We start from the raw sequence: 15,392 nt of genomic DNA on the forward strand, positions 1-15,392 counted from the left end.
AGTGGCTTTTTTTATTATTTCAAGTACATTTTGCCAATGATACTTCTGTGTTTTTACTCAATCAAAACTTCAAATTTTGATCATTATGGAGTATTTGTATCACAGTATTGTGGTCTTATTAAACCTTTTATTTCTATGCCTATATTGAACAATGACTGATTAACCTAAAAGTAAATGCCAGTTTATTACAATACGGTGCTAACCAAGGACATATTCTGAAAAAGGTGCTCCCACTTTCTTCGGCATCTTTGGGTGTACCACAAACACACATGAAAGGTACTTATACCCTGTTATGTCTTTGAGGCCACAACTCTATATTGGATCTAATGATTTGAATTATGATCATTTAAAGTCAATTTTAAATGTGTTTGACACTAAATCAGCTTAGCTTTACAGATGTTTCTTTTGTCATAAACATGTGTAAATGTGATTGCCAATGATAATTTTCCATACTGTTTGCAGTATTTGGGAAAGTATTGTTAAGAACACCATTATGGCACAATTTGAAATATTGTTAAATAACCTAAAGTTTACAAAATGAAATACCTGTTTTACCATAAAATTAAGTATCATAAGCTTTTTTCACAGGATACATTCTGACGGATCATAACAGGATAAGCACAAGCTAAGTTTTTGCATTTGGTGTTAATGCCAAAGTTAATTTTCACCAGTGACACATAAAAAACACATCTAGTCACTTCAAGTCATTATACTTGAAATATTAATTTCTATTATTGGACATAAATAAGACATAATTTCAAATGTCATTTTAGTGTTTAAAAATAATTTCTCTTTATTTTGCCACATAAATCAGAATTTTAATGTACTGTTATACAAATCTTTCAATAAATTTCCCTCTGACACAAAAATAACCATTATGTTACACAGGCGCACACACACACATACTACCTCACACACACACACTCTCACACACACACACACACACACACACGCACACACGCACACACACGCACACACACGCACACACACAAAAAAAAAAATGCGCCATTCATGATTTGGCACTTTGGACGTATGGAGCAGTTTGCATTGATCTGCTGGTTTGGGTGGCCATGCAGTGCAATAATCGCTATGTTTGTAGTATGACATCCCTTTCCCTTAGGTGGGCCACACACTCCTTCACAGGGCCCAGGCTACAAATATAGTTTACTTGAGACCACATCGACATGTACGGATCACATGAATACTGGTACACACACACACAGTTATGGCAGGAATATGCAATGTTAGAAAGTCTTAAAAAGAAATGAAAGAGGTCCATACTTCAAAGCTCACCTCTGCTGCTTTGTTATTATTTTATATAACACAAATGCACCAAACCAACTTAATTTATTGACTTTTTTTTTTTTAGAAAACAATAATAAGCACAACTTCAAAGTGTTTATGATATTGTGGGCTTGAAATTCCCAGACTATTTCCTGCTCTAACAGATACATAAAAATGTGTCATTTGACTGTTTAAACAACAGTTAGGTGCTTTTTAGGTTGCCTTCGCTGCACCACACTTTCTTCACTAAACCCCTAAAGGTGTCTTATGATACAGTAAAGTATCACAGGAGCGGCCGTTTGAACTGCTGCATGTTGGAAAGAGTAACCTGGATGATTTGAAAGGCTTAAGGTGAGCCATGGACCGAAAGAACATGAGGAACCAGTGTCTCTAAACCATACAGTAAATGCACCCTGAAACATCCCCTAAACTAACATAAGAGCACACAATATGAAATAAGACAATTTACCACAACAGCCGGTCTATGTCTTTGAATTTTGTACAATATTATTATGTCACATACATAAATAACCCTATCAGATTTCCTCACAGACAAATGCAAATTGCACAAGATTTATAGCCTGAATACAATATGTGCTATCATGAACTGTGCATGAATTTGGAAACTTTTCTTTTACATTCACTTGGTTTGTGATAATTATGGCTACAAAACCTTATGACAATTAAATAAGTCCCCAGTGAATGTGGTGATCTGATTAGATTTCTGTTGCCTCCTCAGACAATTAATTAAACTGTACAAGTGTTCAGCAGTGATGTTAACCCACTGTGTTTCACCAATCATACAGTGTAATTCTTTAGGACTTGCATTGATGAAATAGATTTGGAGACTTACAGTATTACAGAGGCAAGACATTTGAACCCAGAGGAAACCTGTTGTGTGAAACATATGAACACATTTAAAAAAAAAAAAAAAGATCACACCACTGAACCCCAAGTCCGAAATCCTTAAAAACAAACCAAAAAAAATTCGAAACCATGACAGGGTAAATAAACTCCCTTTGAAACGCACATTTATCTGATGAGTCATGTTTGTCAAAAGAGCAGCAGATATGAAAAATATAAAAAGAAATAGAAATCCATTTAGCGACTGGAGTGCCTTTTTTTCGTCCACTGCTGGAGATGGACGAAATCTGAATTCTTCACTCAATTCATTCCAAAAGAAAAAAAAAAAAATCATTAAGAATGACTTTCAAATAGTGTTGTCACAAACATCTAAATACAAAACGCGTACAATGAGAATTCTTAGAATAAAGATTTTAAAAAAGACAGAAATCAAACAATGTTTTGAGGATCCTAAGGCCTGTTTGAAATTGGCAGCTGATGATAAAGGTTATGTTTCTTTTACATGAACACATTTTTCGTTTCCACCTAACAGAGGCTTGTATCCAGACAATGACAAAAACCCTCCACATACTGCACTTCTATTCTCTTTGTACAACCCGACACCACAATGGTGTAACTGCATTTAGGTTCTTGTAGCGTGCCATCATATCTGAGTACATAGAGGGTTTAAGGCAGCTTGGAAGTCTTCATTTCCACTCATGTAATGTAAAGTAACCACTATCACTCATTAGTTTACACCGTGGCCATTGTTACATCCTGGTCTCTTTTCCATGTCAGAAGTGTGATTGCTGTCATCCTTGCTACTGGAAGTTTTGACAGGACATTGACGTTGTGTTTTCTGTCTGTTAGGATTCTCAGAGCGTCCGATATTTGGTTCTTTTGTCAAGTAAACAGACTCGCCACACTCTAGCTCTCAGTGGTTTTGTAGTTCGTCTCAGTGTTTCTGCTGCTGAAGGGACTGCGCGTCACCGCCCCGAGCCTCATGTGGCTTTATCTTTCTGGTTGCAGTTGTTGTCTGTGCTGTTGTGCTCTGTCTGGTTGTCCTGTAGGCTGTCCTTCTGTAGGCCGTCCTGCTGCTCTTTAACCTGCCCGCGTCTCGATTTGACAGGGAGGGCCACTACCACCAGCAGACACAGTAGGTGTAAGCAGAAGCACCAAGACCTGCACAGACATCCCAAAGTGAGAATTAGCTCAACACAGTTCATTATAGGTATTGGTAGCAGAATGAAACAAGAGTATGAGTGCAGAATAAAGAATTGTATGTCAGTTTTTTAGTGGGGCTAGCAAAGTGGATCTAGGGATGGCAATGTCAGTCTGAAGGGCTGGTCAGTCCACCACTTTGATCCAAACTGAAATGTCCCAACAGCTGCCTGATGTCATTGTTTCAGTGTCTGTTAGCTATGGTTGCCACTCGTCCCGTATAATACAGAATCGTCCCGTATTTGAAAATAAAATGCTGCGTCTGTATTGAATCAATACGGGACGCAATTTGTCCCATATTTTCATTCATGTTATGTCCTCAAAGTGCTGTGAATAATGTAATGTCAAGTAAAACCAAATCCCTGTCCCTTATTTTTTCACATAAAAGGTGGCAACCCTACTATTAGCATGCTGGTAGTAGCATTAGCAGTGTTCTTAATGCTGCCACCTCACAAAGCCGCTAGCATGGCGGTGGTTTTGTTACTCACTGGACAGAAATGAATAAAATATACACATTGTAATAGCTTTGAGAAAGGTGGGGGGATGGACAAACCCATACTATGCATCATAATTAGCCATAGGAAAAGAGCAGTGGCTAAAAAGCTACTTTTTGCTGACACAGGAACGAGACAAGACCGCTCTCTATCAAACTAACCTACATATGGACAGACATTTACCATTACCACACTATACAGATATGCTTATTATGCTTATTATGTTACTGACCTAAACAATACCCACAGATAGCATTGCATACACACATATACAGTATATATATATATATATATATACAGTATATATACTGTATCTCACAGTTCCACCTCCCTGCTCCTTTAATGACTCTGTTTTATACCGCCTGTCAGTCTGCCACGTGCCAGTTTAACAGCAGTCCTCCACTGAATGACACTGGCCATTGTTGTCGCTTTATTTCATGGCAGCAGCCGAGCACCGTTAATGCCGCTCATTTTATTTCCTCAATCAATCTTCCACATCCTTCGCTCATTAAGCTGTCTCGTTAACTGTTACAGCCTGTTACAGCCAACAAGAGGGAACCAGGTTAATGAAAAAGTATTCATTTCTACACTGTAGGCAGTGACTTCATTTACAAGCCAGATTTCATGATTATTTTACACAACAAGGGTGCGAACAACTTCCTATACAAGTCCGTAGTTTTCTTGTCTCGTATTCTGATACTAAGTTTAATGGACTCCACAGTGTCAGCAATACAGCTCAAATCAACAAACAGTATCAATATCAACACACAGCTCAATCAAACACACATACCTGTAGAATTTGAGCGAGGGTCCCACAGCAAGTAGGACAAATGGCACCACTGTGTAGCTAATGGCAACCTGAGTACACGCCCACGTGATGACATCATAGATGCACTTGTACGAGTCAGAGACCAGGAAGTACGGTCTGATGTTGTGCCTTACCTGGAAGAGAAGAAAGAAAAAAAAACATCCTGTAAGTTAAACATAATCTATAGATAGATACTTTATTCATCTCCTAGGGGAAAATCATGTGTTCATTAGCTCATTGTATATAATAATAATAACAACAACAACAACAACAACAATAATAATAATAATAATAATAATAATAATAATAATAATAATAATAATAATAATAATAATAATAATAATAATAATAAAAGCAGTTAATAATAAATAAACAATAATAATTAGATTAGTCCACTTTTTTTGGCTGAGGTGTTGTATAGCCTGTTGGCAGTGGGAACAAAGGATCTCCTGAACCTCTCTGTTCTGCAGCGTAGTGAGATGAAACGTTTGCTCAGCTGTAGCTGCTTCTCTCTCCTGCCAGAATGTTGTGGAGAGGATGGTTGGTATATTCCAAGATGGCCTCCATCTTACATTGTTTTTTAACATAGCATTCCACTCACTCCACTGTACAGTTAACTAAACTTGAATTGAGCTAACTGACCTAATTACTGTAAGCTATCATGACAGCAGGCATTACTGCCTAGTTCTGCTTATTATCCGTCTCTTTCTGTAATTTTCCATCTTGTAACTCTTGAGAGAAATTTATCTCTGAACATGTCAGCGTCGATGGGGCCAGTAGTTTAATGGAGTAATTGGGTCAGGGGTCTCTGTGTTGTTCTCTTGATATAGAAGAAGAATGTCCCTGCAACAACTCACCTGCACAACAAAATGTTACTGCGCTGGAGTTCCAGTTAATCAAACCTTCCCAAGTAGATTATCCAGAATAAAAGTGTGTTTCCTCTGACACTCCACTGCCTCTACATAAATATCCTCTTGGCTCCTTCTTACACAAGACCAGAGTGAAGAGGTCTGGCTTAGCAAAGATTAGTGGTAATGGCCTCATACTTAAAATGAGGTATAAGCGGTATCCTACTTTATCATTATCCCCTTACTTTCCATAGAGGGATTTTGTAGCATGTTTGTTGGTCTGCGTAAGTAGCTGTGGTGACTCTAAAGAGCTCTTACACTCTGGCAGGGCAGAGGAAAAACAAATAAATCAATTTTCATGGCAAAATTTCTCCAACAAATGTGGGATTCCTAAACCGCAAGAGCACAAGATACCGCTCTAGAGTTTAGATTTTTATCAATTTCGTTAAATCTGGCAGGAAAAGCTCCAACAATAGGTACTGTATAGACAGACACGGTGTGTGTACTCACTGCACGTGCAGCCATGGTCATGACAATGCCAGTGAGGAAGGTCAGGTAGTAGCCGGGGTACACCCCATGCCACATGGCTGACAGCAGGAATGTGGCAGCAGTGGGGTTGATGTGACAGCGCTCATAGCACACCCTGGGGATAGGACAGACATAGCACACATCATCAATTCAAGAAAAATAAATAAATACATAAAAATGAAAAGTTTCACTGCAGATTTCTAGCCACTGTTCATAAAAAATATACAAAAGCTGTCATCAAAGTTAATCACATTATGGATTGTAATATAAGTCAGAAATGTTTGTTTTTTGTAATGGGAATTTGCGATTTCTGTGTATTTAATAATGAAGATAAATACTTATAAAATAATCATTTGACATTTTTGAAATCAAAACATTCAAGCTTTAACCTGAGATTATACACAAATCCGTTATACATTTATGATGATAAGTGAACAACCCACAACAGCAAGAGCTTCCTTGTACAAATACTGAGAAAGGCTATTACCTTTTAAGCCAAAGAGCTGTCTGGATATTCCAGTTGTCTAGGAACATCTTGAAACTGGTGGCAAACTGAAATTGGATGGTAAACAATATACTTTAAGTTAAAGGGCTTTAGTTGAAAGGGGCTTTTATCAATATATAATAGATCTCATGAAAAGAGCCTAACCTCAATGTCCAGAATTCTGAGATTTGATATCAGGTCCCACCGTGGGGAGCCATCTTTGTTATATCCATTGAAGCCAAATCCGGCGGCATTGTTGATAGCATCAGCTGCAGGAGAGAGCGACAAATGTTTCTGAGTGCTATAACAGTGACAGTGAAGGATGACAACAGCTATGCATCCTTAGAATACATCAGTTTTTGAAGTAATGACAGAAACAGATGGAGACGCAGCATCACATGGATTTGTCATGGGAAAGAATAAAGAGCTGTAGTTTTCCGTTAAGCACTAGATGGCACTGTTACTTCAAGAAATGTTGTTAAATAAGAGTTTGGACTTCTTTTTTAGGCAACTCACGGGCTACTTTAAAAATAACCAAACTCTCTGAACCTAGAACAGCTCAGTGAGTTCATACCACTCAAAGAAGCAGAGGCATTAAACAACAACCAAAAGCGGGAACACCTCCATATAAATTTCACATAAGCTTTAGTTCTGCTTCATCCCTAAATTCACTGAATTTGAACTGTGCTGCCAATGTCTACTGATACCCAATACCTGTACATTTTTATTTGCAAAAAAACAAAAAACAAAAAATATCTTCATATCAATAAGTGGAGGTGGGGGGGGTGGGGTGGTGCACTCTGCTAATAAAGTCACACCAAACTCACCAAGTGTCCAAACAAAGTAGTACTTTGGCCTCAGCGCCAGCATGGCCAGGTACAGGTAGATAATCTGAAGATGGAACGGTGTGGAGCTGACGAAGTCGTCGTCTATGGAGTGCTCCACCGGGAGCAGCTTGCACAGAGACAGATAGATGGCCAGCGAGATGGCACAGGTGCACAGCTTAGAGATGACGTCATTCTGAGTAGAGAGGAGAGGACAGAGATACAAATACAAATAAATCAGTCCAGTTAAAACTCGTTACACTGCAATGTTTTCAAAAAAAGAACAATAACCACATTATGAGACATGACACTTGTGCTTTAAAAATTCTGTTAAGTCGAGGTTAACTCAAGACCTTGAGCATCCTGTCATGTTTTATATTTAGCAGCATCTGTGTTTGACTCTGGTTCCTTTCTCTTATGAGACAAACACTCAAATTTTGGAGTGTAATTAAATTATTAATGCGTTGTGCAGTAAGAATACAGAAATAACCTTGAGGTTTAGACATTTGGGTCATTAAATTCTGAATAAAGTCTTAGTTTCCTGTTTCTCTAAAAGAAACCAAATGCATTATAATTAGCCTGGGCTTCTTTAAAACTACTCTGGGCCTTCCCAAATATGCACTTAAAAGAGAATTACATAGTTTAAAGTCCCATTTTGCAATATCAAAACAACGCATGATGATTTCAAGTACTCTCGTTGAGGGTTTAAAGCATTTTGGAGTATTATTTTGCATACCATAACACAAAATGTGGGTCTATTTCACCACAGTGTTTGCAGACTTCACCTGAGGCATGCACCTCTATTCATGTCGAAAAAAAAAAAAAAAAAAAAACGCGATTGTTTCTACTGTGTGTATTTATTGTAAATCCTGTCTGCTGTACCTTGGGTGAGGGTTCACTTTGCTTGTATTTCCCATTCTCCTTGCCGTTGGCATTCTCCTGGTGGCGTGGCTGGTAGCACGTGCCTTCAATGAAGGCCATGTAGTCGTTGTAGGAGCAGGTGGGCCCTGCCAGGATGCCCATGAAGTTACAGTTGTAGCTCAGGTACTCCAGCAAGCTGGGCATCCGACTTGAGGGCCACAGGGAGAAACAGGAGCAATATATAATAAGACTTTTTTTTTTTCATAGCTTTAATATTACATAGTTTCACATAAACAGTCCAGTCCAACAATCTAAGACTGACAGGGATTCAAGCCTTAGAGTATCACTCCCAAATCCTTTCTTTCTGAGACATCAATTAAAATACAGTGTAATAGCATACCAGACGAAATACCACATGTATGGATGACTACCAGCCCCCAGAGAAACCAGGAGGGAGGTCTCTGAGTGCTTTTATTGACTCTGGAGATTTTGTGGTCTGTTACCCTTCCCTGGCGAACATTAATCTGCTGGGTGAGGCAGCGACCTAACTGGCTGAACAGGAGCTCTTCTTTCGACTGCTAATTCCCCACCTTCCCCTTTAGTTCTTCCCAGCAGATCTCTGAGTTTGCAGCTGACTGACAGCAGCCCAGCAAAGGGTTTAGTGCCTCATATTTGGGGCCTTATAGATACACTGCATCTACTGTGTTATTTCCAAGATTAGAATGTTTTTTTGTGACTGAAAATTATTCTGTGGCTATAAGAGAATTATGTCAGACCTGTTCTACGCCCTGTCTCTTATCTCTGTTGTGTTCAGCTATGTTGTCTCAGCTCTGTTGTCACATATTAAGTCCCTGTTGACTTACAGCAGCAACTCATCTCCTTATTCAAATCCTACAATTTTTTTTTTTTTGCATTCTCTCCACAAATCAGCTGAACTACCGTCTCCAATCCTAACAATTAGGGGGGGAAAAAATCTGCGGTTATAATGCAGGATTGATGGAGGGAACGGGCATTCCTACAATAGAGATCACACAAGAATAGTAAATGCATTGTTTCCTAGATACCGGGTGCCTAACAACCGCTTGACAGCACCAGAGAGAATCTGAAAAAGGAGCAGTGCAGTGATGTTCTACGCATGAAAGCGATGGAGCATTTATTAAAATAAAGAGCATGATTTCTTTCAGACTGAGCTCATTAATGCTAATTTAAAACCATGTCAACTCTTTAATTCACCCTGATTGAATTAACACGTCATCTGAAGCAGTAAAAACATACCTGAGTCACATACCTGATAGCTAGGTATTTCTGACCGGGAGTCAGCTGCCCCTCCCGCTTTGTCAAACCTACAGGCAGGCAGGCAGGCAGGCAGGCAGGCAGACAGACACACACACACACACACACACACACACACACACACACACACACCTATTTTAATTCATATACAAAACACTGAATTTAAATGCATAGAAATGACAAGTGATGACATTCAAGCATTGTGGGTATTGCGTGCAAAGCTACCTTGCAACACACAGGCTCAGGGGCCAGCAAGGATATGTGTGAATAGCCCTAATAATGTAAATAATACCAGCTTCATTCAGCTGAGTTAGGAGAGAGCAGTAAGCGAGAGGAGAGAGAGGGGGAGAGCAAACAGTGGAAAGTAAGAGATGATGCAACAGGAAGAGGAGGCTGTTGTGTGCATAACCTCATAAGGACTCATCATCTAACACCGGCTGTTCCATTGTTCTTTCTGTGTGTTTGTGTTGGCCTCATAAATGATAAATATTCTAAGAGGACAATCTTGGCCCAAGGTAGCGGTTACCTTTATTAGCGACAAGGTTTGTAAATGTCGGCTCTATTCTCTGGGCTAAATTCATCTGAGTAAATTTGTTTTAATCAGTCTGCTCTTTGTTTATGAGGACCTGCGATTATGGAGCTCATTAGACTGAACACTCATGGCCAGCTCTGGCAACATGGGGTGCATCTTCAAGTGTTTCACTGTATGAAAACACAATGCAGTGTGTGTCAGTATAAAAAGCAGAGTGGTGTGAGGCTGTGATGAGGACTACATTCTTAGTTTTTCATTAGAGTCACAGTTGCAAGGACAATCAGTGATTTGAACAGAATTTAAAAGACTACACTACTCCGCAGTGCATGCACATGCATGCACCCACCAACACACACCAATATAGGAATTGTTATTAAGCTGCTGACAGTGTTCAGTCTAGAATATCCTGAGGGGACTTAAGACTCCAAGTGGAGCTAAAAAGCTGTGAGTGACTCTCATCATCCTCTCCATCTCCAAGCCTCTCCTTGCCTCTGATACTTGATCACACTTGCTTATTTTAACCCCGGTGTCAAGTCTCCATCTTTATTTATTGCTCATTAGCGCATGTGGTGCTTCAGTTATAACTCTCCATTAACTTCAAAAAGCCGAGACCGTGTGAAATACAGGTCAGCCAGTGGAAGATAAACTGGACCCTGTGCACGTCAACTAAAGCCGCTCTGAATTAAAAGTCAGAGGGGCTACAGTATTTCCACGGCACGTGATTGGCCTACTACACATACCTTGGTTTGGTTTGTGCATTTTGTAATAAATGGTTGAAAGACTGCCATCAAGTTTTAACACTCAGCTTGTGTTCAAAGTCAGCCATTAAACATTATGCGAGGGAAGGAGGGAGGGAGTGCATACTTGGTCATTGCTCCATTACATAACTGTGTTTATGCTCTTTCTGGTTCAGAGAAGTCAGAAGTGACTACTGGTTCGGAAATGTGGCCATGTGATCTGCTTTTAAACTCCGAAGAGAATTGAACCGACATTTTCACTTCTGTTGTGTATGTCACTTCTTTTCCTTTTTATTTTTTGCACACAGAACACACACACTAAAAACGCACACACTTTAGAGACACTTGTCTTACCATCATGTATTTCAAATGCCAAACTGGTAATCTTCTGTGTTATAACCATCATTGGCCTAAACAAGAAGAATTAAAACAGAAATGGGTCAGTTAACAATTTGAACTTCAAACCCATTCCACTCTTTACAACAAATATTCATACTCAACACATACAAACAACATCGCTCTATTCACGTTTTTTCTAAACTAGCTGACATTTTCTCATAAATATTGTTATTACATACTTGACCTTCATTGTCTGTTGTTTTTGGTTTAGTCAAAACATTTTCCTGTTAATCTGCTACTCCACACATATTCAGTCAGTATCACTGCGTCTTGTATGGCAGGGACTGGAAATATTTTGTGGCTTATAACTAATGGCTTTAGATGAAAATGTATCCAGTAACAGTGGTAATGGTATCAGCTGGAGTAGCATCTTCATAATGGGAAGTTTCCTCCAGGATAATTGAAGGCCCTTTTTAACTTCCTGTAGCTATTTTCTTTTTTTCTCTTGTCTTTAGGCCCCATTCCAGTCCTGTGCTACTCAGCTCTCTTCCTCCCGACTAAATAAAGCCATTCTCTATCAAAGCAGGATATGTATGATGTTGCTCTGTTTGAACTTATGTGTTTTAGCCCGCATTTAGATATATAAAACCTTTCTGTTGATACTTGCATCAGCAAGTACAAGGTCGTGACTATTTTTATGCATGAAAACTGCTGGTGGCAGCATTAAGTTAACCAAGCAATAGGCCACAGATTTTCTGGTCTTTTAATAACATTTCTTCACAATTTTAAGAAAAATTATAGACCACCTGGTCCTGTAGAATAAAGCACATCTGACTGTGAGGGTGACACTGACATTTTGAAAAACACGTGAATTTGACATTTTCGAGAAAAACAGAGGGACAGCAGACACAGTGGTTGAAAGAGTGAAATCTCTGCCCTCGCAGAGCCAGTATGGGTTTGCATAAGGTTGCTTAGCAACTAGCCACCCCCACCCTGCTGGGAGTGCAGGCTGTCTGCTTGAATTGTCAGACAGTCTGGAGGAGTGGGAACCAACCACAAGGAACTATAGTCCCTATCGACGTCCTCCTGTGGACACAGCTGAGCAGTGTGACAAGCTCTTGTTACTGTTACTGGCTGAGTCATATGCAAGACTCCCCCGACTCTTACTGGTGGTTTCTCTTTATAGCATCTTTTGTGCTCCATTTGGGTTAAAAATTCACATCGGGGAGGCCTTCAGTTTTTAATTAAGAACCAATTGATTATAAAGAGCTATGTGTTGTGAGTGTAGCTTACCCTGTAAAGTCTGCAGAGTACATGCCATAGTCAAACACGTAGACTCGTGTGATCTGACACAAGATCAGATAGCCAAGCGTCACGATGAAGCAGTACCTGTACAGAGAAAAAGAAGAAAGGGAGAAATAATATCAAAAATAAATACCAGAGGTGACACTTCAATAACTATGACATTTTGATGCATTTATTGTCAGAAATTTAACCTCCACAGTGGTATGGAGCTTTTCATCTTGATACACACAATGTAGACCTTTAATTTTGCAGTTCTGAGGAGAGAAAGCAAATCTTTTGTACTTCCAATTCAGTACAAAAGACAGTGGCCACGGAAACGGCACAGAGCTATGGAAAGGGGAGGGGGTCAAAGATTGGACAAAAGGGAAGAGGAGGCTCCAATAATGTGTCTCTGTCAGTGGCTGAAGACAGAGGACAACACAACCTTTCAACAGAACACCAAAGACAGAGTGGCCCTGAAGCCTGCGGTACAAAGCTGTTGCAGAGTCAGCCCAAGTCAAAGCTAGCTAGGAAGCATTCCTCTGCTGCCAACAATAAGAGGATTGTGCTTCTCTGAGACGGAATACAGCACCCCAGCTAGAGCGAGGCTGCATTGGAGATATAACGGCACCTCCTGATTCTGAGAGCCCACTGTAACTGCAGTCCAAGATACAGCGAAGAAATCATATGATCTTTAATTCCAAGAATAAAACACACACACACACACACACACACACACACACACACACACACACACACACACACACACACACAATAAAAAAAAAGCCACTCACACTGCTGGAAATTTGAAATATTTTCAGACCTTTCAAGAGCTTTCTTGGTCTTTAAAAACTCACTACTAGTGTTACACTTGACTATTAATCACAAACCCCTCCGAGAAGGCTCTGTGAGGAGGAGATAATCATTATACAGTCTTTTTATGTGCTCTGAGATTCCTGTGTTTGTATCCAACCCACACTTGGTGTCTTTTTATGGGCATAACAGTGTACACAACATTCTTCAGCATCCTACACATATGGGAACCATATTGCATTTTACAATAGGAACCCTATTCCCATATCAGCCCTGCAGCAACAGGACTCATTCAAAGGTGCTGCATGGATACATTCAATCATACTAGTTTAAATGTGTGTGTTCATTTTTCGGGACCGTGCTGTTTTTTTCTATAGTGGGCATCCTAAGTGTTATCTTTCTAACACTGTCCACTATAGCCTAGTGGTGAAATTGCATCAGCTTCCAGAAGACAAAGAGGACAGAATAGTTTGATCTGCCCTTTAAATTTAGTCTCAATGCTCATTAATGGATTAGCTATGGATGTTTTTATTTTTTTTATTTTAAAAGTCCACATTTGTAGCCAACCAAATTGGGAAACAAAACCCAAAAGTTTATTATATCAGTAACATCAGTAGCAAGTAGCCTTACTACTTTCTACAAATTTTTTTATGTGGTTTTCATAGATGTCTCAAATGTTCTGGTGCATTTATGTTTATTCTAAGTAAGACCTAAAACTTGCCACTGTTTAAGAGACACAAGGTTCAATTTTGGTTAACATAAAAAGCAGAACTAACCAAGAACTTCAAACACATATACCAGCGTCCAAGCAGCCAACACAACTTGGAACTGAAAGTGCACCAGCATGAGACCAAGAGGGTAACACTATCAATGCTAGCATCTGCTGCAGCACTGTAGCGCACGGGCTGTTGAGTCCGAAACATGTCTCAATAAATGATTTTACATCTCAATCACAAATGTCTCCTAATTGAATCACAATGCTCTGTAATGCACCTATAAAAGTGAATGTAGTAAGATCATTTCCCATCCACTGACATGAACATGAACCAACATTCTGCCTACAGAAGTTGTCTCCTCGCTTGTTTACAATAGATTTCTTGGAGCAAGTGACAATATTGTGTAGCAGACCACTCCAGAAATAACATAAAGTAACACACTTAACATATATTTAAAAAAAATTACATCAAAAGCAACAAAAATTATATGTCTGGCAAATATTTTACTTGCCCCAAAGCCCGAATATGATCGATACTAGCCTATATGATATACAGTATGTTGACATTTTAATAGGGCAACAAAGCTTAATTTTTTTCTTTTGGCTCTACTAACTTTTTCATTCCACTGCAACAGCCCTATTTCACCAAGCTCAGCTCTCTCTGCCTGCAGCGCACAGCTGCAGTTATCAGTGAGGATTTGAGCTATACGTGCTGCAGCAGCTATATCTGCAGTCAGCCCACCACTGAGTCTTTATCCTCCTCTGATTTGTGTCTGTGTAATTCACAGCTCAGAGAGGGGTGTTTCATTTCCACTCAAGACATCAGATGGAGCCTGGGACTAAAGTAGGCTGGCCTCGCACTGTGGGACGGCGGTAGACGGGTCAACGCGTATAGACAAGGCTCCACACAGGAGATGCAGGTATTGATAAACGACGTACAGGGGGGCGATGAAAACAACACGCGGGCTATAAATAAATGTCTGAACACACCGGGACCTCTCTCCAGGGCTGTGTAAACATACGTAGTAAATGCCTCAAGGCAGACTTCATGCTCACTCAAATGCATACACTGATCCAGAGGAAATTTCCATCTGTTCAGCTTCCAGTTGTGAGGCAGTAATTTGCACACTTGTCACCGTCGTGTTCACAGTCATGCGTGCACACCAAAACTCGTCTGAATTACAAATAAGCATGCTTCTGGTACATATAGAGAATAAAACTCTCAATTTTATCCTTAAGCGAGGCCCTTCTGGGACGGGTAGATCCTCCTAGAGAGCTAAAGTTCAGTGAGCCTGGGTAAACAGCTAGAGGGAGAAGTCTCACCTGTCAGAATGACCCTTCCTTTCCTCCATGTCAAACCTGTGTCTGAGAGCCAGTCAGTCCACCCCTCCTGCTTCAGGTAATTAACTGACATATGTAGACAATGTTAGCTTGAACTGCGGTTTTCCAACCTGTGGGCTGGAGCCCGCACAAGAAGTCACAAG

The 15,392-nt window shown here is 39.9% G+C and overlaps 1 protein-coding gene across 1 annotated transcript in view; it reads right to left on the reverse strand.

Moving 5' to 3' along the window:
• Positions 1–767: 767 nt before the first annotated feature.
• mboat2a (membrane bound O-acyltransferase domain containing 2a) overlaps positions 768–15,392 on the reverse strand; it is a 40,410-nt gene continuing 25,785 nt past the window's right edge. Inside the window, exons 4-13 of the mRNA XM_023393738.2 lie at positions 12,390–12,485; positions 11,112–11,167; positions 9,484–9,538; positions 8,217–8,403; positions 7,338–7,530; positions 6,676–6,779; positions 6,514–6,578; positions 6,009–6,141; positions 4,633–4,784; positions 768–3,309 (exon numbers count right to left, since the gene is read on the reverse strand). Of these exons, the coding sequence (XP_023249506.1) occupies positions 3,129–3,309; positions 4,633–4,784; positions 6,009–6,141; positions 6,514–6,578; positions 6,676–6,779; positions 7,338–7,530; positions 8,217–8,403; positions 9,484–9,538; positions 11,112–11,167; positions 12,390–12,485 (1,222 nt within the window). The 3' untranslated portion in view covers positions 768–3,128. The remainder of the gene's footprint in view (positions 3,310–4,632; positions 4,785–6,008; positions 6,142–6,513; positions 6,579–6,675; positions 6,780–7,337; positions 7,531–8,216; positions 8,404–9,483; positions 9,539–11,111; positions 11,168–12,389; positions 12,486–15,392) is intronic.

Source organism: Seriola lalandi, unplaced genomic scaffold (genome assembly GCF_002814215.2).
Source record: "Seriola lalandi dorsalis isolate HSWRI2012SDOR001 ecotype SW California unplaced genomic scaffold, Sedor1 jcf7180002054942, whole genome shotgun sequence".
Classification (NCBI taxonomy): domain Eukaryota; kingdom Metazoa; phylum Chordata; class Actinopteri; order Carangiformes; family Carangidae; genus Seriola; species Seriola lalandi.